The sequence below is a fragment of the Zeus faber genome (assembly GCF_960531495.2).
Source record: "Zeus faber genome assembly, chromosome: 18".
Taxonomy (NCBI): domain Eukaryota; kingdom Metazoa; phylum Chordata; class Actinopteri; order Zeiformes; family Zeidae; genus Zeus; species Zeus faber.
In genome coordinates this window covers 24713829-24740810 of record NC_137210.1, presented here as the reverse complement: position 1 = coordinate 24740810, position 26982 = coordinate 24713829, and the positions used below count along the sequence as shown (strand labels likewise).

The 26982-nt window shown below is 48.2% G+C and overlaps 1 protein-coding gene across 1 annotated transcript in view; it reads right to left on the bottom strand.

Moving 5' to 3' along the window:
* LOC307243950 (histone deacetylase 4-like) overlaps nucleotides 1-26171 on the bottom strand; it is a gene marked incomplete at its 5' end in the record, with an annotated part of 88217 nt that extends 62046 nt beyond the window's left edge. Inside the window, 7 exons of the mRNA XM_080018920.1 lie at nucleotides 1081-1201; nucleotides 3217-3367; nucleotides 5403-5548; nucleotides 6315-6572; nucleotides 9746-9874; nucleotides 10572-10579; nucleotides 25909-26171. Of these exons, the coding sequence (XP_079875046.1) occupies nucleotides 1081-1201; nucleotides 3217-3367; nucleotides 5403-5548; nucleotides 6315-6572; nucleotides 9746-9874; nucleotides 10572-10579; nucleotides 25909-26171 (1076 nt within the window). The remainder of the gene's footprint in view (nucleotides 1-1080; nucleotides 1202-3216; nucleotides 3368-5402; nucleotides 5549-6314; nucleotides 6573-9745; nucleotides 9875-10571; nucleotides 10580-25908) is intronic.
* Nucleotides 26172-26982: the final 811 nt, after the last annotated feature.

Here is a 26982-nt window from a genome sequence, read left to right as displayed (position 1 = left end):
AGTTTGCCTGCCTAAAACCTCTTCAAATATTTAAAGAGAGGAGACTCGTCATTCTCTCACCGCTACGCCGCACACACCTCAGAGACGGCACACTGTCAATCAGCGGCAACAAAGACGCCGGGCCTCATTCTCTCTACAGTTTAGCTCAAAGGAATGCAGTCATGGCTTCAGACCTCAGGGAAGACTTGTGGCACGTCGATGGTTGGTGCTTCCACCGTTTCAACATATTTGTATAAAAGAAAATGCTCCAATGGCTGAACGTACAGTGTTACATTGCACATTCAGGCTACGGGGTTTGGATGAATACTGCTCTTCTTTGCCACGACGTTCGCGCAAAGGGAATGAATGCAGTGCAAGCTCAGAGATAAATAGGCTTAATGTGTTTGTCAATTATTTTTATTGTTACTATTAATTATTATTAATATGAATAATAATAATTAATAAAAAGCAGCAATAGCAATAATAGCAGCAATGCACGGGGTCCATGTTAGCCGCGTACAAATTTTCCGAGTTCCCATAGAACGCAGCGTTACTTCCTACCAACAAGTGTTACAATTTTCACGAGTTCCCGTGGAACGCAGCATCGGCTCCCTCTCGTCTCGACCCGGCACAGAAGCAACCAATACACACCAATGGAGTCCAGACTGCAGTGCACTGCACACCCCCCCCGCCACAACCTGCACTTATATAACAAATTGGATGATGATGTCACTAAGTGCCCCGCTCCAGCACCGTAGCCCGGCCCCACTCAATTGGCAAAGTTTTTTTTTTTACCAATTTCTGCTCCAAATACAGATCGAGGTGATCAAACTTAGACCACAAAATGTCTGAACTACCCCGAATCCAACGACACTTCATTCATGCCCGTGGGTTCGGCGGTTGCTGTGGGCCACACACTTTCAGCCAGAAAAATGCCATCAGAAAAATAATAATAAAAATCGGAAACAATATGGTTTCAGTTCTGAGGGCTGGACCCCTAATCATAATAACAACAATAAACAAAAACAATAGAGGATTGTAAATCATAATATGAATTGCCTGTTTGGATTGAATGGACTCGACTCGCAGAGAGAAACTTACCCGTACCAGTAGCGCGGGTCGTTGGGAAGGCAGTGGTTTAGATTCCTCTGAGCCAAAGCTTTCTTCTTGTTCAGGACAAACTCCTGTAGTCGCATTTTCACCTCCGTACTGGCCACCGCACCTGGGGGAAGGAGACCAGAGACACCCAGAGACCATCAGCGCCATAGGTCCGCACACGGCGCTTTCCAATAAGCACGGACCCGTAGCGAAATACACGGATGCTTTGAGAAAAACAACCTCCGCCACGCTCCTGCTGCCTCCAAGCTTAAAAGAAATCCCCCAGTTGTGAACTGAACTTGACTGAACATCACGACGGTTCGTAGCCTGCCCCTGCACCCTGATGCCAAACCTCAGCTGGCTTATGGCGCAGAAGGAAAAAAATAAATAAAAAGAAATTAAAAAAGACCTGCATTCACTAAGGTTCAGAAGATATGCAAGCGTTTTTAAACTCAGCTTCGCCCTCATAACAGTGTTTTGTTTTTCCCGCAAGTGCATCATGTGTCTTTTCTCAAGTATTACGCCGCATTTCCCCGAAGCGAGCACTCAACCGCAAGAGTAAGGGACGGAGAATGCGAGAGGGAGGGAAAATGCGTGTTTGGAGCACTCAAAGGGAGGGTCCGCAGCACGGCGCGTTTCTCTTCAAGGGTGACGTCACCGCGGAGCTACGCGGAAATCAGGGAGCACGGCGAGCTCCTGGGAGGCGGTGGCGAAAGTAAAAGCACAAACGTGACAACCGCAAATACAAAACCCTTAATCACAGTGACGGTGGAAGTGCTGACGTCCCAATATGTCCGCCGTGCAACTGAGGCAAATTGGCTTTTATGACTGCCTTCCAGGCAATTTACTGCAGCACTTAACAAAGCTTCCTCTGTTTATGACCCCGTGCTCACTCCACACTCCCGAGGACAATTAAGAAAGAGGCTCAGAGCGAGTGTCACACAGGCACGCCGTTTGATAAGTGGTTTTCCCAAAACAAATGTCGGGGGAAGAAATAAAACAACAACATTTCTTATCACAACGTTTGTTGGTAACCTGGCCTCAGAAAACTAGGAGGGACGTCTTACTTCCCCCGCGGACTCACCTGGAGCACGTCAATGTCAGGTTCGTAAAAATTGTTCGTTTGCTTCGATGACGGGAAGCCGACCCCCATCGGCTTTGCCGGAGATCCGACGTGCCGCACTAAAACGTACTGGTGTGTTCTTGTTCTTTCATTTCTGATGCTCGACGGTTCAAGAAAAAAAAAAAAAAAAACACACAGGAGAAACTGGCCCTACCTTTTAATCATGGCCACGTCATACTTTCATACTTCCTTGGCCATCTGGCACTCGAGCGTACCGGCCCTGTCAACCTTGCCAGCCTTCCAGACTCAGGTCAGGCTGTCCTGACTATGGGACCAGGAGGAGAACCGCTGTGCCAGTGTCTCTGGAATGGCCCAATGTTCTCGACACTGTGCTGCTACAGCAGGGGACAGACTGCATTCAGGGAATGAGGGGGTTTGCTGCACAATAGATTTTTTTTCTTTTTTATTCAGAACGGATACTCCAGACACAGTAATGTACACCGATGATATTACCTCATTTAAGCGGTGGCAATAGCAGTAGTAGTAGTAATAATGAGCAGCGGTAATGAGTATATCCTCTGGACTTTGATGGAGCAAATAAGCAAAAAAGCAGAAGATGAGAGGTAGGGTATCACAAAAGGTGGTATTATATAAGCTGTGTTGGGCAGTAACGTGCTTTGGGAAATGACTTATTGGATGGTTCATGATTATTACAAGATTTGTCCGTCTGCTACCGCGCCGCGACTACATAAGGTGAGTGTTGACGATAGAAGCGAGCGTTTTAGAACATGTAGAAGACACAGGTTGCGTCAGTAGTTGAAGGCTTAGCCACGCTGACCGGAGATTACCCTGACATTCACCCAGAGGCTCACATGCAACGGCGGAATTTTGAGGAGAAAGGACGCAATTACCAATTTTGCGGGGTCTAACGGAAAACTAATATAACGAGTAGTGTAATCAATTACTGTTGGCAGGGAGTAATAGCTAATGTTATTTTTGTTCATTAACGAATCCAACGCTGAGTGTAACAAGTATATGTTTTGTTATGTTATCAAAAGCCTGGGCTGGCCACTCACTCTCCTGCCCCCGATCCTTGTTCTTCAGCTGCTGGAGTTTGTGTTCCCGCTGCTGCTTCTCCATCTCCTGCTCGTGACGGTGGCGCTCCATCTTCCTCTGGTGCTCAAGCAGCTCCTGCTGGTGCTTCAGCGCCAGCAAGTCCTGTTGATGCTGTGGAAAAAGAGTACCGTGAGTGTGTTACTGCGATCGTCAGTGGGACCAGGAGATCATTTAAAAGATTGGTTTCTCACCATATACTTCAAACGTTCCAAAACCCAAAAATAGAGACAGAGGAAAAATGTGCTGACGGGCTAAAACTCAATTAGACACCATAATGGTCCTTTAAGCCCAAATGCCCCGATATCTTCTGGCTTTATCCAAAACATGGGGGATGGATCAGTTGGTGACTGCAGATCTCACAGCGTTCAGTCGGACAACGATGCCGAGACGCCGAAACATGAGGGACATCATCTCGAAGAACGGAACTCCACCCTCCCAATACTTTGCACTGACAAAATACCAAGGTGTGGCGGACCGAGGGGCGTGGTCAAGCACCGGCTGCAGATGACGGCACGGTTCCCTTTCCCGTGGCCGTCACGCTGGCTCCAGTCGGACCAATCAGCGCCGCCACCACCACCATTATTATTATTATTATTATTATTATTATTATTATTATTATTATTATTACTATCAATATTATTATTAAGTATTATTTATACTTCATTGGCCAGTGAGCTTCTTGTTCACCTGCATAATAAAACTCTCGCCATGTTGACGCACCACAACGAGAAAGACTCCATCTCCCTCCCTCAACCCCTACTTGTGAGACACTTCCACACTAAAGGCAGGTGCTACATTATATGTCCACCACCAACAACTCACTCATTTGGGAGCGAATGACCACAAAATCACAGAGTCCAAAGTGCTGTGAGCCTGCGGACCCTCATTGCGAAGTAAGATCACATTTTGGGGGCGGCTTACTGTGAACTGTCAATAATCAGGAAGTGAGCCACTCTCCAGGACATGTGACATCATAATCCTGGAGTCAAACAGACAACGTGCGGTCTGGAGACCAGGCGCAGCGCTCTGATTGGAGAAGACGCGGCAGGGCTATTTTTAGCCCACGCTGCCTCTTGCTCATTGGCTGACTGCGTGGTCGTGGTAACACCAGGGAGGCCTTTTAGCAGAATGAGCTTCATAGACACTGCACTCAGGAACACACAAAAAGGCTTTTGTGTGTGTGTGTGTGTGTGTGTGTGTGTGTGTGTGTGTGTGTGTGTGTGTGTGTGTGCGCGCTTGAGGGAGCAGGTTCCCATGGAGATGGTAAAGCAGAAAAATATTACTAACAGATCCATTTACACCACCAGACTCACGTAGTACCCCCCGCCCCCCTGCCATGCCCAAGGCAAAACACTGCGGAGTACAGTCCTCTCTGCGCACACGCACACGCACACACACACACACACACGCACACACACACACACACACACACACACACACACACACACACGCGCACGCACGCACGCACGCACGCGCACACGAGGGATGGTGGAGAGATCAGACAGGGAATAAATAGTAAATGAGAGTAATGCAACAGAGAAAAAGAGGAATAAGAGGAAGGAGGAAACTGAGAATAGAAGGGAGGATACATGTGCAAGTGTATTTACATGAAAACATTCCTTCAATCTTGCATCGCCACTGCATCAGCCCGCACCTTAAATCTCCATAAATCACAGCCATTCAATAAACACCGTCACGGATCAGCCCCGCTTACCTGTTTCTCTCTCACACACGCACGCACCCGCACCCACACCGACACACACACACACACACCGACACACACACACCGACACACACACACACACCGACACACCGACACACACACACACATCCTCATCCATGTGTTACCTACGCAAACAAGCAAACAGAGCTCAGCAAGGTAGAATAAGAGTGGGAGTGCAGTAGAGGAGGGGGCGGGAGTAGAGCTAGAGTTACAGTAAGGGAAGTAGAGTAGGAGTAGAGGTAGAGGAGAGAAAAGTAGGAGTGGAGTAGAGTATATTAGAGTAGAATAGGAATAGACTCAGGGGTAGAGTGGATTTAGGGTAGAGTAGAAGTAGAGTAGGAGCATGACGGGGTTAAACTGGAGTGGGGTAGAGTAAAGTACGGCAGCGCAGGAGCAGGAGTGGAGTGGAAGTGGAACCCTCACCTTGACGTGCTCCTGGAGCTGCACTTCATGCTGCCTGGACAGCTGCTCATGCTGCCGCTGGAACTCAGCGATCAGGATCTGCCTCTGGAGCTGCTGCTTATGTTTGAGGGCCAACAGCTCCTGCTGCAGCTGCTGCTCCTGGCGACCTGCACACACCAAAAAAACCTTCTGATTCCAACCTTCACCCTGCACCAAACACCTTCTGATTCCAACCTTCAACCTGCACCAAACACCTTCTGATTCCAACCTTCAACCTGCACCAAACACCTTCTGATTCCAACCTTCACCCTGCGCCAAACACCTTCAGAGTCCAAGCTTCGGGATACCTGAGGAGGCCTTTCTGTGGTTGGGCTCGGGTCCAATCACACGTGGGCAGACAACTGCGCTGCAGAAGTATGGCTGCGCAAGGCCCGCTTGGTAGCTTAAGCTGTTCTCTGATCTAGTCTGAAATGCGTTCAGTTCAGTGAATCTAAAGCGACAGTGAAAGAGTAGGACTCTCTCAATGTTCTCTAGTGGCTGCCTTCAGAGTCAGCAGAGTGTGGGGGGAAACTCCGGTTCCTACTCACTCATGTGCCCTGTCACTTGAGTTGGTTCTCCTCATGTTATTGGATGTTTTCCTCTGGAGGGCTGCGTCATATATTTGTTGACATTTAAAAACAGCCTTGTGGTGACTTTAATTTTCCCCAATCGCAGAGCAGCCAACACGGATGCAAACAGAACATCATCCGGTTGCAAAAACATACGACCAGAGAAATCGCGTGGCATAGTGGCATGCGATCTAATGAAATGGAATGACACCTTTTAAACATTTCCAACGGGCAAACAGAGCGGTTAAAAGGCTGCTTAAAGTGAAAGTGGAATCAGTGTGCAATTTCGTACCGCAAGCCATGAAACAGGTTGAGTGTCACTCACCTGGGATCTGCCCGGCGCCGTGACCCGGCTCCGGGGAAGTGGGAGAGGTGGCGGAGGCGGGCGGTGCAGGGTGGGCGGGTGGCCCCAGGCTGAATGGGGGCTGCTGCTGCTGCTGCTGGTGGTGGTGGTGGTGGGGGTGGAGGTGGTGGTGGTGGTGGTGGGAGGAGTGGTCCACCACGCGCAGGTCCATGGGAAGGATGGTCGTGGTCGTGGGGGGCACCTGCATGGGCAGCGCCGCTGCCGCCGTGCTCACGTCCACTGAGGGCGGAGGGGAGGGAGGAGGGGGTGGAGGGTGAGGAGAACGTAAGGGAGGGGGAGGAAGAGAGGGATGGCTTTGAGCTGCAGTCTCTTTGTTTCGGATTTTAAAGAAAAACGGTGAAAAGGTGTTCACGGTAACGGCAAGCAAACATTTGCCGACAATTAAGGTGATGGTGATGAGAGATGTCGAGACATTTTTTACTATACACAGTTTAATAAAACCTGTCTATTAAATGCAATAAACTTAATACATGGCTAAACAATGAAAACAAAAATCTCCAATCGGTATCCACAGACATCGACAAACACAGTACTAAACAGCTCCCAAGCGCACATAAACCTTAGCTTTATTCTTTGCAACATAAGCTTTCCAACACAAGGTCATTCAAAGATGTGTGTTTGTGTGGGTGGCTGTTTTGTGGAAGAATTGGCTCCATGCGTAGGTAACACATGAATGAGGATGGAATTGTCTCTCTCGGCGTGTGTGTGCGCGTGTGTGCGTCTGTGTGCGTGTGTGCACAGTTTGCGTGGAGGTAAATCTGCTACTCATTTTAAAACACAGTGTGCTAAATATCCCTGCCTCCAAAACCACCTGTGCCCTATCTCACCAAGCATTGAATGCGCCCACAGATTCTTTCTATTTGGATAGGTCTCCTACGCAGCCTACCTTTTTCCCTCTCCTCTGAATAAAGGGAAAACAGAAAGACAGAAATGAGACTGGAGACAACTTTGTGGGTTTTTTTTTTTTAATATTGAAAAGGAGGAAGGCCGCCCAACCCCCAGCCCAGGCTGCCAGGGGACGACATCAGCCTTACACTGTGTGCATGTGTGTGAAGCCTCTTCCACAACCCAGACGATGGAGTTGCTCCTGGGGGCCGCCGGGTTCAACAGGGTTTAAAAATGTGAAACTCTGGAGTGTTTGGGAGCCTAAAGCCTCAAGTGCCGTGGGCCAAATTGAAAGGAAGGAACATAAACGAGGCTCAGCGGTGACAATATTGAACAAATTTTTGATCAAAAGTGCAAGTGATATCACCCCCCCTATTTTTTTTTTAAACCACAAAGGCTAAACTCTATTTAAGCTAATTTCCAAAATATTTTATATACACTGCAGTGCACCGGCCAAGACGCCCCCAGTGGCAGTCTGAAACAAAATGGAAAAACTATGGATGCTGAGGTCCACTGTTACACCCCTTAAAATTAGTTGCTTATAATGTTGGCAATCTAAGCTTTACACTTATTCTGCTGCTGCAAAACTGTGCAGTAAGACGCTTATGATAAGAGCATTAACCAAATGAAATATTAAAAACACACACACACACACACACACACACACACACACACACACACACACACACACACACACACACACACACACACACACACACACACACACACACACACACACACACACACACACACACACACACCTAGTGTGTATTGGATGAAGGTGGGTTGGCTGGGTGATATATTGATATCAATATTCTCCGGGGTTTTGGATGTTTTGGTTGTCATATGGTGATATAGTTAAATGCTTTGTTTAAAGAGCATTACAGTAAAGTAACTCAACTTTCTGAACTGCACAGTTTGTCCTAGCTGTTCTGATAAACGCCTCTACCTGCTTGGTCAAAATGTCCCCATTACGTTATGTTTGTCGCGCAAATATTTATTGTGTCTAAATATCCTATTAAAGCACCAATAGTCATCCCCCAAAGTACGTCAAATTATCGATAATAAGGTTTGTCCAAAAGTAATGTGATATTCAATTTTGTCAATCCAAGCAAGGATGCTCAGACATACACAAGCCATCACGGAGCTACACTATATGTACAACTAACAGTGACTTAACCCTCACTCACTCACTCACTCACTCACTCACTCACACACACACACACACACACACACACACACACACACACACACACACACACACACACACACACACACACACACACACACACACACACACACACACACACACACACACACACACACACACACACACACACAGCCCTTGCTTACATAAATTTAGGACTAGCACAGACATTAAACCCAGACATCTACCGCACACCTCCACATGCTCTATAAGCCTTGTTTAGATAACTGTATGTAGATGCGTGCAGATATACACAAGTACAAGCACGCACACACGCATGCACACACACACGCACACACGCACGCACACACACACACACACACACACACACACACACACACACACACACACTCTGGAGCGTCCACATGGGGGTGGGATGATGCAACACGGCAACCGGGCAAAAACAATCCCCCTGCAACATGAGTTTAGCAGCAGGGATTTGCTGACACGCATACGCCAGGCCTTACACTACTTTCTGTGTGTGCGTGCAGCGAGGGTGCGTTGGCGCATGGGTCTGTGTGTGGGGTGTTGATGGAGATTGATTCTCGGGGTCACCAGACCTGCTGTGTTACATTCGGGGGGGTGGCGGCAACAGTTCAGAAATGGCCCATGCATCATGTCCCAGTCACAGCACATGGGGATGCTGCAACGATATATAGAAAATAAAATAACTATAACTATAATACTATATACCCCACCCCACCCCCTGAAGGCAATAAGGGAAGTACACGACTCAATATAATGTTACTGATTATACATTTAAAAAGGATGCTCAATTTTTTAAGGATTGCACGCCGTCCAAACATGACTGAGTTGCGAACAAATTTGAGATTAAACCGACGTTAAGCGACAGCCTTGCATAAACACGAAACGTGCGTGCAGAAAGAATAAAACAACAACAACAACAACAACAAAAAAAAAAAACCCAAGCATTAGGGAAGTCACAGATTACTGCGCCAAAAAAGAAGTATAATCCTAAAACCCTAAAAAACACACGACACAGCCCATTTCTCTCTCAATATTAGAGCCTGGATGAAACATGGTTGCATGCTGAAACATCCACAACCAGGTTTTAATAATGAGTTATTTCATTAGATCAATGGGATTTTGAATGGCACAGTGACCAACACAATAGATTATTATACAATAGAGTATTTTGGGCCTGTACACGCCTTCATTCCTTTTGAGAATAAAAGGCAGGAATGTTAAATTGCCATAGCTTGACATGAGCCACCTGGAATCGCGCCAATACCTGGCCCAATTATCGGGTCTCCTGAAACCCGAGGAATGCACCGCTGACCTATCACAGGCACCCTGCTTTCCAAATTGACCAATGAGCTGGCGATGGAGTCGTAGTAACATGGCGTGAGAGCCAATGGAGGGATTGGTACCGGGCAGGATTTCAGCACGGGAGGTAACTCAACACCGTCTTTTGGGAGCGCAGGGAGATTGAGGGTGTGGTCAGACCAGACAGACAGGCTGGTGCTGCAGCGGTGTCTGTGTGTGTGTGTGTGTGTGTGTACGCGTGTGTGTGTGTGTGTCTGGATTTTTTTTTTTTTGTTGTTGATCATGCATATGCATGTGTATTTGAACATTCTGGCACGCTTGTATCCCTCTTGGTTGGCTTGATGGATGATGCCTCGTGGAATAAATGACCGAGGATTGACAGCCACCGGAGCGATGCGTTTGACTTGAAAACATTGCAGTCGTACAGTTGCCTTTCATACAAAATTTGAATATTTGGGGCAGCCCACACAAGTCAAATAACCACTGTGGAGACGCAGTTTGATTGGAAAAAACATAATGGATGAAGAACGTGCAAGAAGTGCAGGTCAGCAACAGCACTGAGACGTACCTAAATGCAGGACTCGTAACAAGTCGTGCTGTGAGAAATCCAATCACTCATAGAACCAGAGAGGGGCCTGCATTAATGCAAGGGGGCAATCACGCCCATGTTCTCTGGGGACATGATTGCCCCATCGCGTAGCAGTCAGCCGTAGCTATTCTCTCATTTTAAGAGATTCTGATGGCCCAATCACTCTGGTTGACTTCCAATGATCGAAAAACACGATTTAGCTTAAGAAATACAGGCGTTCTCCTTTAACTCACAGTACAACAGAGCTTACCTTTACATCTACACACGCAAATGGAAATTGGGGAAATGTGTTCGGATGTGTTTACACAAGCCATGGGAATCAAGACCGTCATTGTCTTGACTACTTGTCTGCGGGTTGTGTTTGCGTGCGCCACTTGTTGCCACTGTACCTCTGACATGTGACCTTGTGCATGTATGGACACTGTTGACCATTTTTTATTATGCGCTGCCTTCATCAAACAGCAGTGCTCTCCATACAAACCCTTCCACCTTTCACCCCCACCACTTCCCGTGCATATACATACACCCTATGTACTGTACATGCTCACATTAACGCACACTGTCAAATTTCCCCAAAGACAGCAAACAAACAACAACCAGCACGGTCGAATAATGGAAGCGTATTGTCGAGGCGCCAAGCGGGTCAATGGGGGTCAAACTGAGTGCCACTGAACACATCGGGCCCTTTCAGATGCCTGCCCAGCCACACATGGAATACCCCCTCAATTAACATCACAAAAACAACAACAACAACAACACATTGTCCACGTTCCCATAGGGTACTGGAAATAGTATGGGATCTCAATCACGGAGAAGGGCCCCGGGGCGTTTGACACAAAGTGCCACCAATGCCTTCCCTCCCCTCATCCCCCCATTTCGTCTAACTAGCGCTCTGACTGGCCTCTGGACCGGGCTCCACCCTCTCCTTCGGCCCCGGCGCTATTGATGTGTGGGAGCCGCTAGCGTGGCTGCAACATTAGCCTGGGTGCCCCGCTTAGCATGCTGGCCACAGAGGGCTATTTGTTCTCATGGAGCTCAATAAAGGAGGACACCCCCCCCACCCCACCCCCCCTACACCCCCACCCGCAACCAAGTAAAAAAAATAAGAAGAAGAAGAAAAAAAGGCAATAAAAGTATGAAAAATATTCCTCACCCATGGGACATATTTATTGTTGACAATTCCATACCATTCATGTTTATTATTCCATTACAAAAAACAGCACACATATAAAAAAACATTTTCATCATAAAAAAAATTAGACCTAGAAATATAGAGCGACGGTACAAACAGTATTTTGCATTTGCAGATCATTTAATGAGAAGAAAATATAGGAAAAAAACAAGATTATCTGACGTCACTTGTGGCAGATACTGTATATACATATGTTTCTAATAGGAAGGATTTCATTGTGTTTTTCAGCCGGTAAGTTTCAAATTTGGTAAACATAAACGTGTTGTATGTGACGCCAAGATCCGGCACTGTGGAGTTTTCTTGTTCTGTAATGTTTGACGCAGCTCGTAAGCACAATGTGTGGCTGTGCGTGTGTATGTATATTGCATTAATAGAGGAGTGGCCCAGTGATCAATGCCGGGCTTCGTTGCTGAGGCAGAATAACCAATTACAGCCACTCACCCTCCAGCTCAGGGGCTCAGAGAGCTTCCAGTGGGAGAGGGAGGTTAACTGTCAAGACTGAAAGACGTTACATATGTTTTCAAGTTTTGTGACGAATGGTTTTAAAAAGCGAGCGCGTCTCATGATGGAACTGTGGCAGGGAGCGAGAGATTCCAATCTTTGAGGACACAGACAGATACACTCCACAGTATTTTGATGCATGACCATTCATCGACCCACTGGGTGTTGCATTTAAAACATGTTTTACACAATGTTTTTATTTGAATTTTTTGATAAGGACGCAAGATGTATCGCTTGAACAACTAGCAGCCCGTCACTGTCTCATACCGGACAAAAAGGGATGCAATCGGAAAAACTTCAGGTCGGTATCTGGGTCCAAAGTGGGTGGAGGGCGGTTCAGGGATCAGCTCATGGAGATTTGTTGGGGAAAGAGGAAAACAAATAATTGATTTTCGGGTTGGTGAGTTTCTGCTTATATATATCTTTATATATATATTTATTTATTTAAAAAAAGCGCAAAAAAAGGCATAAAAAGTTCAGTATTCCCATCCTGAAAATCCGCATGCATGTGACGCGCTTGCACGGGTGATGATTCAGTCACGGCAGTGTTTATACTGATTCTGTGAATCCATAAAAGCCGTTATGAAACAGGCAGGCCCAGCATATTCATAAAAGAGAAGGATAACATTTATTCACATGGGTTCAAGCACATTTTTAAAAACGTACATCAAGAAACCCGCATGATCTAAGTGGCAATAAAAGGTTCCGTTTAAAAAAAAACCCACAAACCAACAGCAAAGTGAACCCAATATGGACGAAGCTGCTTCCAACACACTCATATCCACAACAATGGACCCAATAATGTTGTTACTTCCCTTTTTACCAAGGCCTAGAATTCATATCGATGGTGCTGCAGTGCCGTTGAGCCGAACATTTATATATTTATTATTTTTCCTATTTATTCCGTTTCAGGGTTGCCGCAGTTGAGGTGAGCTCTCCGCGCCGGGGCTCGTCTCAGTAGGATCCCCGGGTACCTCCCCCGGGGTTACCTTAAAGACACGTTCTATTCCCGTTCCGTAATTGGGTGAATTGAGTGAGGATCTGACCCTCAGCGCCTGTCTGTACGTCTTAATCAGCTTTTTTTTTTTTTTTCAAACGCAGAGAAAGTTGCCAGTCGACTGCAGCCGTCGAAGCTGCGGGAAAGAATCTCCTACCAATTAACCGCACTGCCGAGATGAACCCGCTCCAACTATTTTTCATCACAGTTAACGGACCGCTTTACCACCATTATTTTGTTTCAAAGAGGCCGACCATATTTAAATATTTAATTTGTTTACTGAACCGGTTCAGGCAAATGTCCAAATGAGATTAATTTTGAGGGATTTTAACGCACACGCACACGCACACACACACACACACACACACACACACACACACACACACACACACACACACACACTTGTTGAAGACAGATAATTCTATAATTAATTCCTCATTTATATCCCATCCTCTCCCATCCTTCCCCGCCTCTCCTCCATCTCTCTCCGGATCTTTTTCATCCCCTCGCTCCCTCGGTCGCTCTCGGGCTAACGTCATGGATCCAGCGGTTATTTATAGATCAGGGCTCCCCTCTGGGAAGCTCCTCGTCCCGCCGGATCCGAGTCATAGTGCAAACACATCCGTACGCAAACACCGGCACCACAGCGACGCCGGCGCACGCACGGAGGCACAATCAAAGCCGATGTGATTCCTGCCGTAATAAGGTCGAGTCAAACACGCAGGTGCTCCCGGGGGAGGGCCGAGAAACGCCATGGCGACCGCCAGGACGAACGGCAGGGATTGGCTGGTGAAAGGGAGGCAGAGGGCGGAGCCGAGGGCCCGCGGACGGACCAATCGGGGCGGACGTTTGGACGAGCACATGGCCCGTGTGCACGGCGGGGCATGTCGCATCGTCGCTGCCGGTTCCCCCCCCCCCAGTTACTCCATCCCTCCATCCATCGCTCCCACTCCACCTCTGCCCCTCATTCCCATCGCTGCCTCGCCACCCCGCCTCCCCTCTCATTCACTGCCCTACTCCCCATTGCTGCTACGGCCATTATGCAGACGATGCAGGTAACTTCAGTGTGCCGAGGCGAGTGTCTGTTTGAGCGACGGATATTTTCACATCAGATATCCATCGTCGTTCGCGTCCTAAAAATAGCACCGCCCAATGCAGTAATGTAAAGTAATGAACCGATCCACTACTTTTACACAACGGTGTAGACTTTGTTGGCTTGAGATTGAGCGATACACCCAGCGTGCGTCTACTCTGTGTGTCGAAAAAAGGGGGAAAACTCCAGCTGCTTCTCTTTGATGTCTCCCATTTCCGACACCGGCGCCCTCTTTAACCCCGGGTGTCCGGCGTCCTCGATCCGGCGGGAACACTGCGACCGCCTCGATGGGATGAATCGGGAGGAGGGGCCGAGTCAGGGAGGCTTGAGTGCAGCAGCGTCGGCCGCCTGCGAACACCTCCCCTGGCCTTGTGCGCTTTATGCATGTTTGACATCACTTTCCCCCCCACGTATGTGACCGTTAAGCTCATGCTCAAAAAGCAGGGAAAACACGCACACGACACACACACACACACACACACACACACACACACACACACACACACACACACACACACACACACACACACACACACACACACACACACACACACACCCGAGCTGAGTGAGAGGTAAGACAGAAGATAAATATACGGTATACAGCATTAAAGCGCAACTTTAGAGACAGACCTCAGACGCATGCGAGCGACGTTTCATCAGAAAACAACGTGACACGACTGGCTTTAAAGTTTCAATAACACCAAAATCCATGGCGCCCAATCCTTGTTGGCACACAGAAACCAAATCGCTGGAGATGCAGATTCTCCGTGGCGGTGAACCGGTTCCAATCCAAGCCTTAATTTAGACGTTTGTGTGTAAAAAACACACATGAACGCCGCAGACACACACACCCATCTGTTCCGTTTAACTGCAGTGTGAGTGTTGCTGAGACCGAGACTCCATAAATCACAGCCATTCAATAAACACAGTCACTGCTCAGCCCTGCTTACCTCTCTCTCTCTCTCTCTCTCTCTCTCTCTCTCTCTCTCTCTCTCTCTCTCTCTCTCTCTCTCTCTCTCTCTCTCTCTCTCTCTCTCTCTCTCTCTCTCTCTCTCTCTCTCTCTCTCTCTCTCTCTCTCTCTCTCTCTCTCTCTCTCTCTCTCTCACACACACACACACACACACTCTCACACACACACACACAGAGTACAACAGCCGGAGCTCTTACCCATCAGCTGCACCGTCAGGACTGTTTGTTTATGTGTGAGTGTATGTGTCCGAGCCCGTCGAGTCGGAATAGAGCGATAAAGTCCACTGCAGGGCAGAGTGCAGCCAAAACAGCCCGTCGCTGTGGTGCCGGGGACAGTTCGTCCTCTCTCTATCTCTCTCTCTCCCTCTCTCGATCTCGCTCTCTTTCCGTCTTCTCCCTGTTCCTCTCTGTTAGTTTGTCTTTCTCTTTCGCTGCTCTCTGCGCTCCTCGCTCTGTCACTGACGGCAGCGCTCTGCTCAACACCCTCCTGCTCTCTCTCGCTCCCTCCCTCCCTCCCTCCCTCCATTCCGCTTGTCCCCTCCCACAATCTCTCTCCCTCTCCATCTCTCTCTCTCTCTCCCCCCTCAGCTGGTGACATCAGAGGGCAGTCCTAGGCATGCTGTAAATTTTAATAGGAGTCACTCTGTGTGTGTGTGTGTGTGTGTGTGTGTGTGTGTGTGTGTGTGTGTGTGTGAATATACAGTTCATATACTGTATACTCATACATATACACATACATACATATACACATACATATACTGTATATGTGTGTATACAGTTCATATACTGTATATAGATACATATAAACACACATATACACACACACATATATATTTATATATACTGCATACACACACACACACACACACACACACACACACACACACACACACACACACACACACACACACACACACACACACACACACACACACACACACACACACACACACACACACAGATCAGCCACAAAATTAAAACCACCTGCCTAACATTGTGTAGCTCCCCCTTGTGCCACCAAAACAGCTGTGACCTGTGGAGGCATGGACTCCACAAGACCTGTGAAGGTGTCCTGTGGTATCTGGCTTGTTGATCCAGAACATCCCACAGATGATCCATCAGATTGAGATCTGGGAATTTGGAGGCCAAGTCAACACCTCTTCCAAGGCCAAGTCAACTCTCTTGGCCAGACCACCTTCAGACCAGGCCACCTTCTTCCATTGCTCCATGGTCCAGTTCTGATGCTCAAGTGCGCGTTATAGGAGCTTTCGGGGTGGACAGGGGTCAGCATGGACACTCTGACCGGTCTGCAGATACGCAGCTCTATACACATCAAGCTGTGATGCACTGTGTGTTCTACACCTTTCTATCATAGCAGCATTAACTTTTTCATAGTTTGTGCTCCAGAAGCTCTTCTGTGGGGTCGAACCAGACGGACTAGACTTCACTCCCCACGTGCATCAATGAGTCCATGGGCGTCCATGACCCTGTCACCGGTTGTCCTGTTTGTATATATATATATATATATTTATATAGATACACACACACACACACACACACACACACACACACACACACACACACACACACACACACACACACACACACACACACACACACACACACACACACACACACACACACACACACACACACACACACACAGTAAACAATGAAGAGAACTGGACAGAAGTTGGTCGGATTAACAGAGAGAGAACAGAGCAGCATGGAGGAAACGGTAAAACAGAAGCCATTAGCTCCGCTGATGGATGAGCCTATCGAGTGGCGTCAGGACCGGCCAATGACCGACCCCGGGGGAGACACCCGACATACTGTATATCTGGCTGTCATATCAACGCTGGGTCGATACCCAGCCAATAAGAATGAAGAAAAACAGGAGGAATGGGGTTTCAATCACTCAGTGTTTGTGCGTCGGTAATGGCCGTCTCATTCCGACGCCGCTCCAACAAAGAGCAGCTTCCTCAGAAGGACTCGGGGACGGACGCAGACGCAATCCACACACCTTTGCGTGTGTTTTCATATCAGCGGCGCAACGGCCATCTCCGAAATGTGAATGCCGCCTGCACTACTCGATGACGCTAATCAATAGGCTGAACTTGTCAACGGCGCGAGAGGATACGAAGCGGCGGATAAAGAGAGGTCCCTGTCCTTCATCCTGACACTTATACTCAATGGACATTTCTAAAATGCTTGTTATTAAATAGAGAAAAGAGGTTCTGGCGTCACTCCTTTCAAAAAGGGCTGAACCAGAGATGGAGAGATAAGTAGGGCCACCAAAATAGACTCCAACCACGGCGTTTGATCGAAACCGGCTGGCGTGCGTGCGTGCGTGCGTGCGTGCGCTCAGAGTTGCTATTCCTGAAGTATCCCGTAAGCGGTGTTGTTTGCTCGGAACACACGCCCACGCATGTACGCACACACCTGCCAGAGATAAGGCGTGTGTTATCAGGTCACCGTACAGTGTTTGACGTCAAGCGCGCTTCCCGGAGCCGCACAAAGTCCCCGCAGGTAGCACCGACGCTCGGCCGCCGGTCCCTGACCCGGGCCGCACAGCGCTGGCGCAGACGGACCGGGAGACAGACAAACAAGCCGCCCCGCCCACCTAGTGAACACAGCCATGAGGCGATGTTGTTGTTGTTATTACTCAGGTCAATGGCACCGAGTTTGTTGTAAATTCTAGCCGACGGGCTTCTTTACTGCTCAGCGTTAGCCCTTTGCTTTTCTGCTTCAGGCGCCTTTTGTTTGGTATTTTACATTTAAAGTGGAAATCCATGTGTCGGGTGGATTACACTACAACTCTTAGAATTCCGTTCCAAAATGCAACAGTCCCCTCCCCCCCCTGCTCTGAGACGGTCACTTTCCCTTCTCCAAAGTTTGCCTTTTTTGGATTTTTTATTTTTTTTTTATCTGGGTCACTTGAGACGGTCTGGATACTCCTAAAATCCCAATGTGCTGTTTAACATCCACAGCTTACAGATCACGACTAGTCGCACCGGTTTATCAATTTCGCCTCGGCCGCCATTCAACTCCCGTGCGTGACTGATATTTGCATCCTTTCCCAGACATGCTTATACCGCCGATAAAACCTTCCGAGTTCAGTTCCAATCAGGGAAACCGGTAGAGCCGCTATAGCCGCTCTTCGGTACAGTAAAGTACTTTGGAAAGGAGCCGTCACACACTGTGTGACTCTATGCAAAACCATGTGCAGCAGGCGGCTAATCCCGGCCAGAAAACATCCCAGGAAGCCTCTCTGCGTTATCTGCCGAGACCGACGGTTAAATGTGATGGGGAAGTGACGGGACAGATGATAATAGATGATAATAGGAAATGATGTATCTCTCATGGCCCAGGTCCCCCTGGCCACTCGTCTTTACGGGAAACAAAACGAATCTTGGCTTCGCGGCGCAGTATCCTTCAGCAAGACAAATAGCGTGTTTTCTCTCAGTGCGTCCGTGTGTGTGTGCGCGTGTCTTTGTATGAATGTGTACAATCGAAGAAAATAGAACAAAAAAAACAGCCTGCTCGCATGTGTGTGTGTGTTCAGATCTGTGTGCATGTTAAAATACGAGACATGGCAAAAAGAGTGTGTGTGTGTGTGTGTGTGTGTGTGTGTGTGTGTGTGTGTGTGTGTGTGTGTGTGTGTGTGTGTGTGTGTTTGTGTACGCGCGCGCGGGGAAGCTATCTCCATCCAATTGAACGTGCATGCGTGTGTGTGTGTGTGTGTGTGTGTGTGTGTGTGTGTGCGTTAAATAATGCATGCGGCGTAATGATTGCGTGCCGTGCAGAGGTATACCGCGCGGCAGGCAGGCAGGCAGACGGAGCTGATGAATAAGTAATGGACAGCGGCCGCTTTCGCGACACGCCAAAACACGGCAGCATGCACACACTCACGTGCCCGCCGCTATCTGCTCGGGAGAGGAAGGAGGAAAAAAAATAATAATGCGTGCGCACACACACACACACACACACACACACACACACACACACACACACACACACACACACACACACACACACACACACACACACACACACACACACACACACACACACACACACACACACACACACACAGAGTATATATAACATCAACTGGTTCTCATCCTCCCTTATCCCACTCTCTTCAGTGACAGGGGGTGGGGGGTGGAGGAAGAGGAGTTGGGGGGGAGGGGGTGGAGGCTGGTGGGGGAGCCCTGCCTTTTCATCCCCCCCCCCCCCCCCCCCCCCGAGGACTCCAGGCCCGACTCCAAATATACGAGATACGCTGTCATTTATTATTGATCTGGGTTATTTATAATACACACTGGTGCTCTTTCTGCAACCCCTCTGTTTCTCATTAGTCTTTTTATCTCCATCCACTGTCTGTGGAAAGCCCTCGCAGACACTGGTGACAACGCTAATTTGGCAAACGCGTCAACTTTATCCTTCCTACTTTGACTTTTTTTTTTTTTTTTCCTTCCCCTGTAATCGAACACAGTGTCCCCGGGGGCGGCCGTCGCCGATTGTTTGCCTTTCGATAGTTCTCCACGTCTTCTGCTCGTTCTTGATAGAACGCGCTCAACCCACCGGATACCGGGTCGATACAAAAGAGCCGTATACTGGTGGGAAATCTAAAGTCTCGTGTACTAATTCAATATTTTGACGCTTTCTCAAACCTCATCGGTGCCTTTGAAAGAGAGAAAAAATAAATAAATAAATAAATAAATCAATAATGATGCCAAAAATAGATTGAGTAATAAAATGGAACCATGTTTCTAAACCCAATTCCCTTCCGGCCGGCGCTCGGTGCGTCCCTCCCGGAGGACCGATCCCACCGCTGATCTACGGTTCCAGGCCGCTGTCGCTGCAAGAGGAACCGCGAAGGAACCAAAGAAAGAGAGAGAGGGCGAGTGGGCGGGCGGACGGACTAACGACGGGAAACAAGAAGGCAAGAGGGGCCGGGACGGACTAATGAAAGAAGGAAAAGCGAGCAAGGCCAGACGGATGGGCGGACGGACGAAAGAAAGAAGGAAGAAGGAAGAAGGAAGGAAGAGTTCCGGAGTTCCCCACTTGTTGGAGGGGGTGTCCAAAATAAATCTCTTTGCTTAAAGCGACCGTATTGCCGTGGTATCGGGTGATCTTCGCAAACACAGCGCACCGTTCGGTGGCGTGATCCTGTTGGGCGGCTCAATTCAAATACCGTACGGCCATGACAGTGAGATGTTGACGGGTCCGGATCCAGGAAGCGAGTAGTAGAACAAGGAACTTGAAATGCACAATTGATCGCGATCGTCGTTTGATTTTCTGTGTTGCCGTTTACCGAGAGGAGCGGCAGAGTGATGTGAATAAGTGTCAGAAAGGATCTCTCCTCTCCCTCTCTCTCCCCCACACACACAGACACACTATGGTTTGGTGAGCTGCCAAAGCACTTGATTGCAGGGAGGCAGCTATCTGGTCCTGGAAACAAAGTCGCTGGACTGCTGACTTGTTTGTTTACGAGCAGAGCCTAATTGGTGCCGTAAATCGCCGGTTCTGCCCCCGTCACGGCACAAGGCGTCGCCGTCACAAAGGACGCACGCGCGCACGCGCACATATACATGCATCTTGGCACGGCGACAAATAGGGGCTTGAGAGTTCGACACCCACACGTATGCATGTGCGTGCCGGTGACGTATGCCACCGTTAGTCGCCGTCCACGGATTTCGCAACTTGTTGAAATCACGAGGGTGGAATTGGAAGTCAAATCCTCATGGACTCCAACACAACCAGACACAGAGTGTAAAGACAGCCCTCACCTCAGCTTTGCCAGAGGCATCAAATGATGGTTGTATACGTGCGTGTGTCTGTGTGTGTGTGTGTGTCAACCACACTGGTGATCCGGTGCTAACAAGCTCTACAAAAGACACACGGAGCAACAACAATCAACTCTTCCCTTTTTTGAAGCGAGACCTCAAACTATCAGCGCTTCAAAACCACCTTGTTAAAAACAATCGGAGGCTAAAAACAAACCAAAACAAAACAAAACAAAACAAAGCAAAACAAAAACAAAACAAAAAAAAAACCACGAGAGCTGCGTCTCCGGGTGCACCGGGGGAGCTCCGTTCATTCATTTTTCAGGCGCTTTCCCTCCGTCTGAATGGCAATGCCTCTCCACATCTGCTCCACGAGGTTTGGGAGCAGACACAGAGCCATTAGCTGTCGGCGATGCTAAACTGAGCCTATGGGAGACGCAGCGCGCCGCGCCCCGTGCACTTAAGTGTCACATGGGTCAGAGCCGTGACCCATGTGCGCCGGAGAGAGTCCAAACAGAGGCTGAAGATGCGAGGATAAGGCTTCGGTTCATGCCTTGCACTGTCAACACACTGAGGAACTATTCATAGCTCCCAGACACAAATACCGTATGATTCATTCCTTTAAACTCTACACTACATTGAAGGCCTCCACCAAGCGACTTCCACACTATGTGATGTTGTTCAACGGTTCAATGGGTTGATGTAATGACAAATACAAAGGGAACCGAGGAGGGAATCCAGGATGATGTCACAGACGAACTTGGTACACTGGGAAACAAAGGAAGTGATGTTTGTGGTTCTGGTAAAGAGAGGGTAAGGGGCTCTACTCTACCTCTTAATCGACTCTACTCCCCTCGAGTCTACGGAGAACCGATGAGGGAAACCGTGATAAAACACGGCATTGGTTGTGCTGTAAAATTTGTCTTTGACTTTTCTTTCTTCATTTTTCAATCGTGTGGAGACTACGTGGACTGGAACATATTCACTGCTAGAAAAACACCTGCTCATCACTTCACTCCAACATTGTGTTTTCGTCAATGTATTGCGGATGGCGTAAGAAGATCGGCAAACTCAAAGGTGACAATGGTGTCGGCCCCCGGAAACCGCTCCATTGGAGAGGTCAAGTTTAGCAACGTTTGAAGAGGGGATATTGAATTATTGTTAAAGTACACCAATTTCTAACACATGATGTGATAGGATGCGCAACTTTATCCATGTTCATCCCACCGAAAAAGGACGCCCCCGCAGAGGACAAACAGCGCTCCTCATATTGCGGCGGAATATAGATTAATAGGGAAAGCCGAGCGTGCAGCCATTAGGCCGTGGTCTCGGCTGTAATGAACTCCTCTTCCCGGACTAGAGGAAACCGGCCTTTGGTCACGGTGGTGTGGCTGGCCAGAGGCTAGAAAAGCTCCCAGTGTGCTCCATGCAAAGGTCTGGGCCCAAGAGTGGTCATCCATAATATATGGCTTCCATAAGCCTCCCATGGACCCATATAGCTGTGCCATAGCTTTTAAGAGCCTTTATGAAAACACACTTCTGCATTAACAAATGTGTTTGTAGGGAGAGGTGGGAGGGCAGTGAGTGGCTGCAGTCCGCTGTGCATACTGCATCCAGCCGTAGACACACTTGGATAACAGACGCTCTGATCGGAGAGCGCCGGGGGGACGAATTCTGATGAACTTAAATTACTGAATATATACAGAAGTTGCTTTTCAGGGCTGTACACGACACGGAATTGTTCTCAGTCGAATCCGATTTGACCGTTCTCCCTCTCTGACGGTGCCGATGATGCGCGCGCTCGCAATGGGGAGCCCCGAACGATCCATCGGCGCGCCAAAAGAGCCTGTTTTTTGAATTTTTATTTTAGATGGAGGTTATTTCGTTTTACGTCTGCTTATGGAACGCAGCAGAGGCGCATGGAACGCTATGGAAGGAAACCGTGCCTAATGGGGACACTTTCTCCGTGACTCCCCCCTCGATCGCCCCCACCCCCTCTCCACGCGTAGTGCGCAGAAAATAATCTTAAGGAGCCGAGCAGTCGTGCCCCGTTCATCCGTGCCCCGCCCCCACACTGTTTTTAGTTGTTTTGATTTGTACGCACGGTGCACTGCCTTCGGGGCACACGGAGAACCCTGTTCGTGTCCGGGCGCCGACGATTCACACATATAAAAACACATTTATGATTTCCCTTATCTATGATCCCTCTTTGAAATGTTATCCCCGTGCATTTTGCAAGCCTCTGTGTGTTTTATCCTGTTATTGTAATTCACATAGACTGAAAACGCCGCTCGACTTGAGGAATCTCAGTTGACTGACGGGTGTCTGAGTGATGACTCAACTCCTCAACTTTCAGGGGGGCAGCCCTGTTGCTTTTCTGTTTCAGTTATATCACTACAACAGTTCTGGGCGAAATGTTAAGCGAGGTATTCCCAACTAGAGCATGCTCTACCACTGATGTATTGACGGCGGGGAAGTAAGCATTGGTAAACAAAAAATATACACGTGGCAAGGACTCGGCATGAATGAGAATGCACATGAATGTGCGCACACACCAGTCAACGTGGAAAAATACAGACTGGACTCCATACAAAATTCATAACTTGGAAGCATGGAAAAATGGTCTATTTTCTAAGAACACGCACTCGCACACGCACACACACGCACACACACACACACAGACACACACACACACACACACAGCTGGAAACGGCAGAACAGTATTCCATGACTTTTCTAGCTGGAATTATACTGATGGATATTTTGGAGCGCAGCAGTAAAGTTGATCTTGTTCTTGCGTGGGAACATTAAATGACACACATCGGGTCCGTTTTCTCCATCACAGGCCTGCTGACGGCATTATGCTGCACCACGGCAAGTATTCACATACTGTGCTAGTATACATACACAGCAAAGGAAAAGGAGACCTCACTCAGATTTCCTTTTGACTTAATTATCCACAGTTGTAATAATCCTGTGTGTTTGAAAAACGCAAGCAGTCACTCACTGTATGAGAGGCCTGGATACAGCCATTCCAGAGAGCAGCATCAGAGAATTCCCCCATGCAAAAACATGATACCAACCACAAGACGCAGAAATGTGATTGTATATCAACTAGAGCTATCACAAAAATTATTTCAGGTAAACCCAATCAGTTTGTAAGATGTGATGGTCATATGCCACAATCGCATACTTCCATCCACATTTCAAGCGCGCTGCCATGAATAAAATGTGCGTTGGCCGTGCTTCCATCCGCTGAGTTTGACGCCTGCTCGGATCAAGACTCTGCATCCACAGATATTTTAGTTCGGAACAGTAAAATAAAAAACGATGTTAGGCACCGTAAGCGCAGGTTTCTGCTGCACAGTAAGGTCAATAGCCAGACCACAATAGCACCACGTCCGGCTCATGATTATTTATGTCTACCTGTGTCCGTCTCTGCCTTGGCATTCCGTCTAGATCCATCCGTCTGCTCTCGGCCGATCGTCACGGTGTTCGGAAAGCCATCGAGGACCAACACTCAGCAAAACTATTTTTAATTGAGGCGCACGCACGCACGCACGCACGCACGCACACACGCACACGCACACACACACACACACACACACACACACACACACACACACACACACACACACACACACAAATCCAGACAGATCTATGAAACTCCAGCCAGCCAACATGCCAAAACACAGACTGGTCCTTATGCAGTATTCATATCATGGCAACAGTGGAAAATGGTCTACTTTCACACTCAGTGCGCGCGCGCACACACACACACACACACACACACACATACACATACACACACACACACACACACACACACACACACAGCCGTTGAACCTGCTACAGGCAAGATAATGGCCGCAGCACAAAGTAGGCTAGGGCATTGCCTGCTCTGGTGGAAGACAAAAAAACAAGTCTGGCTCTCTGCGCGGCACTCAGCACTCTGCTGCGCTTTAACTTAATTCTGTCTCTTTAAGTGTGCGTCTCTGCTCGCAAAGACGAAGGTCATGAAGGTCGTAACCCTGGGCTATGTCTGGTTGCTCTGATATCGTTAGTTACAGTTTTTTTATTCACTTTCATACGTCCTTTTAACCCCCGCCCCTTCTTTTCTGGAATCTCACTTCTTCCCTGCTTCTCATGCATCTTCTTTCACAAGTTGCATAAAACATTTTGGTTCATTATTGCCAATGATTTGTTCAGAAGTGGGGTAGGAAAACGGCCTCGTGCAAATAAGGCTCTCCCAAACCAGATAGTCCTCAGGTTTGAGTCACCCGCATAGCTCAACCTGGAGGAGCTTCTTTAAAGTGGTGCTCCATTAGACGGTCTGTGTTGGGTGGATTACACTACAAGTCCAAGAACTCCATTTGCAAATGCAATGTTTTTCCCCAAAATCCGGTTTACCCCGATCTCCGTTTTTTTTTTTGGTCACTTGATGTAATAGGGATATATTCAATGTTCTTTTTTTCTGGATGTTCATCCGTATCCACAACTAGGTACGCCACGCTTTAAAAGGCATTGTATAAAATCTCTAGGTATTGCCAAGGAGCATTACAACGACATGCCCTTGGAGTTCAAAATGAGTCAAACGTCCCACGCCCCACCCCAGCGCCGCCCTCCATTCATCCATCCATTTTCATTACCCACTTATTCCTGCTCAAGGTCGCACGGGGCCGCAGCCCACCGCAGCGCACCAGCGCGTCGGGCAGGACGACGCTGCCCACTGCAGGGTCAGCACCTTCCTCTGCATCGAATATCACCATTTAGATACAGCTAGGGGAGTAATCACAAAAGTTATCAACACATATCCCTTCGGGTTAAATGTTTTCTTTTGTAGCTTTTCAAAGAGAGGGAAAAAAAAAAAAAAGAATGGTATGGATGACAGACAGAGGTGAGGAAGCAGGGGACTGCAGTTCATCAGAAGTTCACAAACCATTTGGAAATGCCCCTTGGGTAAAAATTAAGTGTGTGTCTGTGTATTTGTGTGTGTGTGTGTGTGTGTGTGTGTGTGTGCGCATGTGCGTGTGTGTGTGTACCCCCACTGCGGCTCAGCGGAAAGTGGCAGCTGCCCACTAGTAACCCAGTGCTCCATGGCTGGCACCCCGCATGGGGGTCCATGCCAAGGCTGCAGGGTGTCGGGGGGGGTTAGCGTGGGGAGGGTCGGGGCTGGAGCCATGCGGGCCATCTGGGAGACTGGGGCCCAGGGGGCCGACACGCACCGCCGTCCCCAACGCACCGGGCAGGCACACACGTCGAGTTGCGGGTCGTGCTGGAAGCCGACGTCCGGGTTGCGCGACATGGAAGAGTTTACGCGTCACTCGAATCACCAAGTTCACAGGGAACTTTACACGGGAGAAAGGAAGGACGCCAGAAGTCTAGATGGACTTTCCATTATTTCATATTCCCAGTTCACGGCACTGCTGCTTCATTTTGGTTGTGCTCTGTACTAATCCACATCAAGTATGATAATCAAGGAATCGTGGTGATAATAATTCATGGAGTAAAAATGATATCCCCTATGTAATACTTAGTAGAGAGGTTTATAAGAAAATATAATTATTAATGTGAAATTAAATTGAACACAGCTCACCTTCATTTTAACATTTACTTAGCATATACTTGTCATTTGCTTAATACTTGTTTGGGGTACTTGTCCAAGTACCTTAAACCAAAAGTGCTGTATATACTGTACTGTAGAGCAGCATAATGCATTTTAAGAAATGGGCGTGGTTACTCACTTTAAAAAGAGGTTTTCCTTAGAATCTCCTTTTCAAAGTCTGCCGTAGCACGTCCACAGCACGTGTTGGCTGAAGCCACAGGCTGATAGGAGGAGGAAGAGCAACTTTCCGTTTCTAACCTGCTACGATGCACTTTTCGCGACCATTTTATTTCCCGGACACATAAAGACCATCCGACAACATGTTCTCATGGTTGACAATAATATTCCCTGACAATATGGATTTTGCTCAAAGGCTTAAATATTTGCCCGGCTGGACCGCATCCAAGCACAGCGAGAGGCTGCATCAGAGAGCTACCTTTCTCAACAGTACAGTGTTGTGCCACGAACAGTTATAAATACTGGGAACAAATATTTGAATATAGTCTGGGCT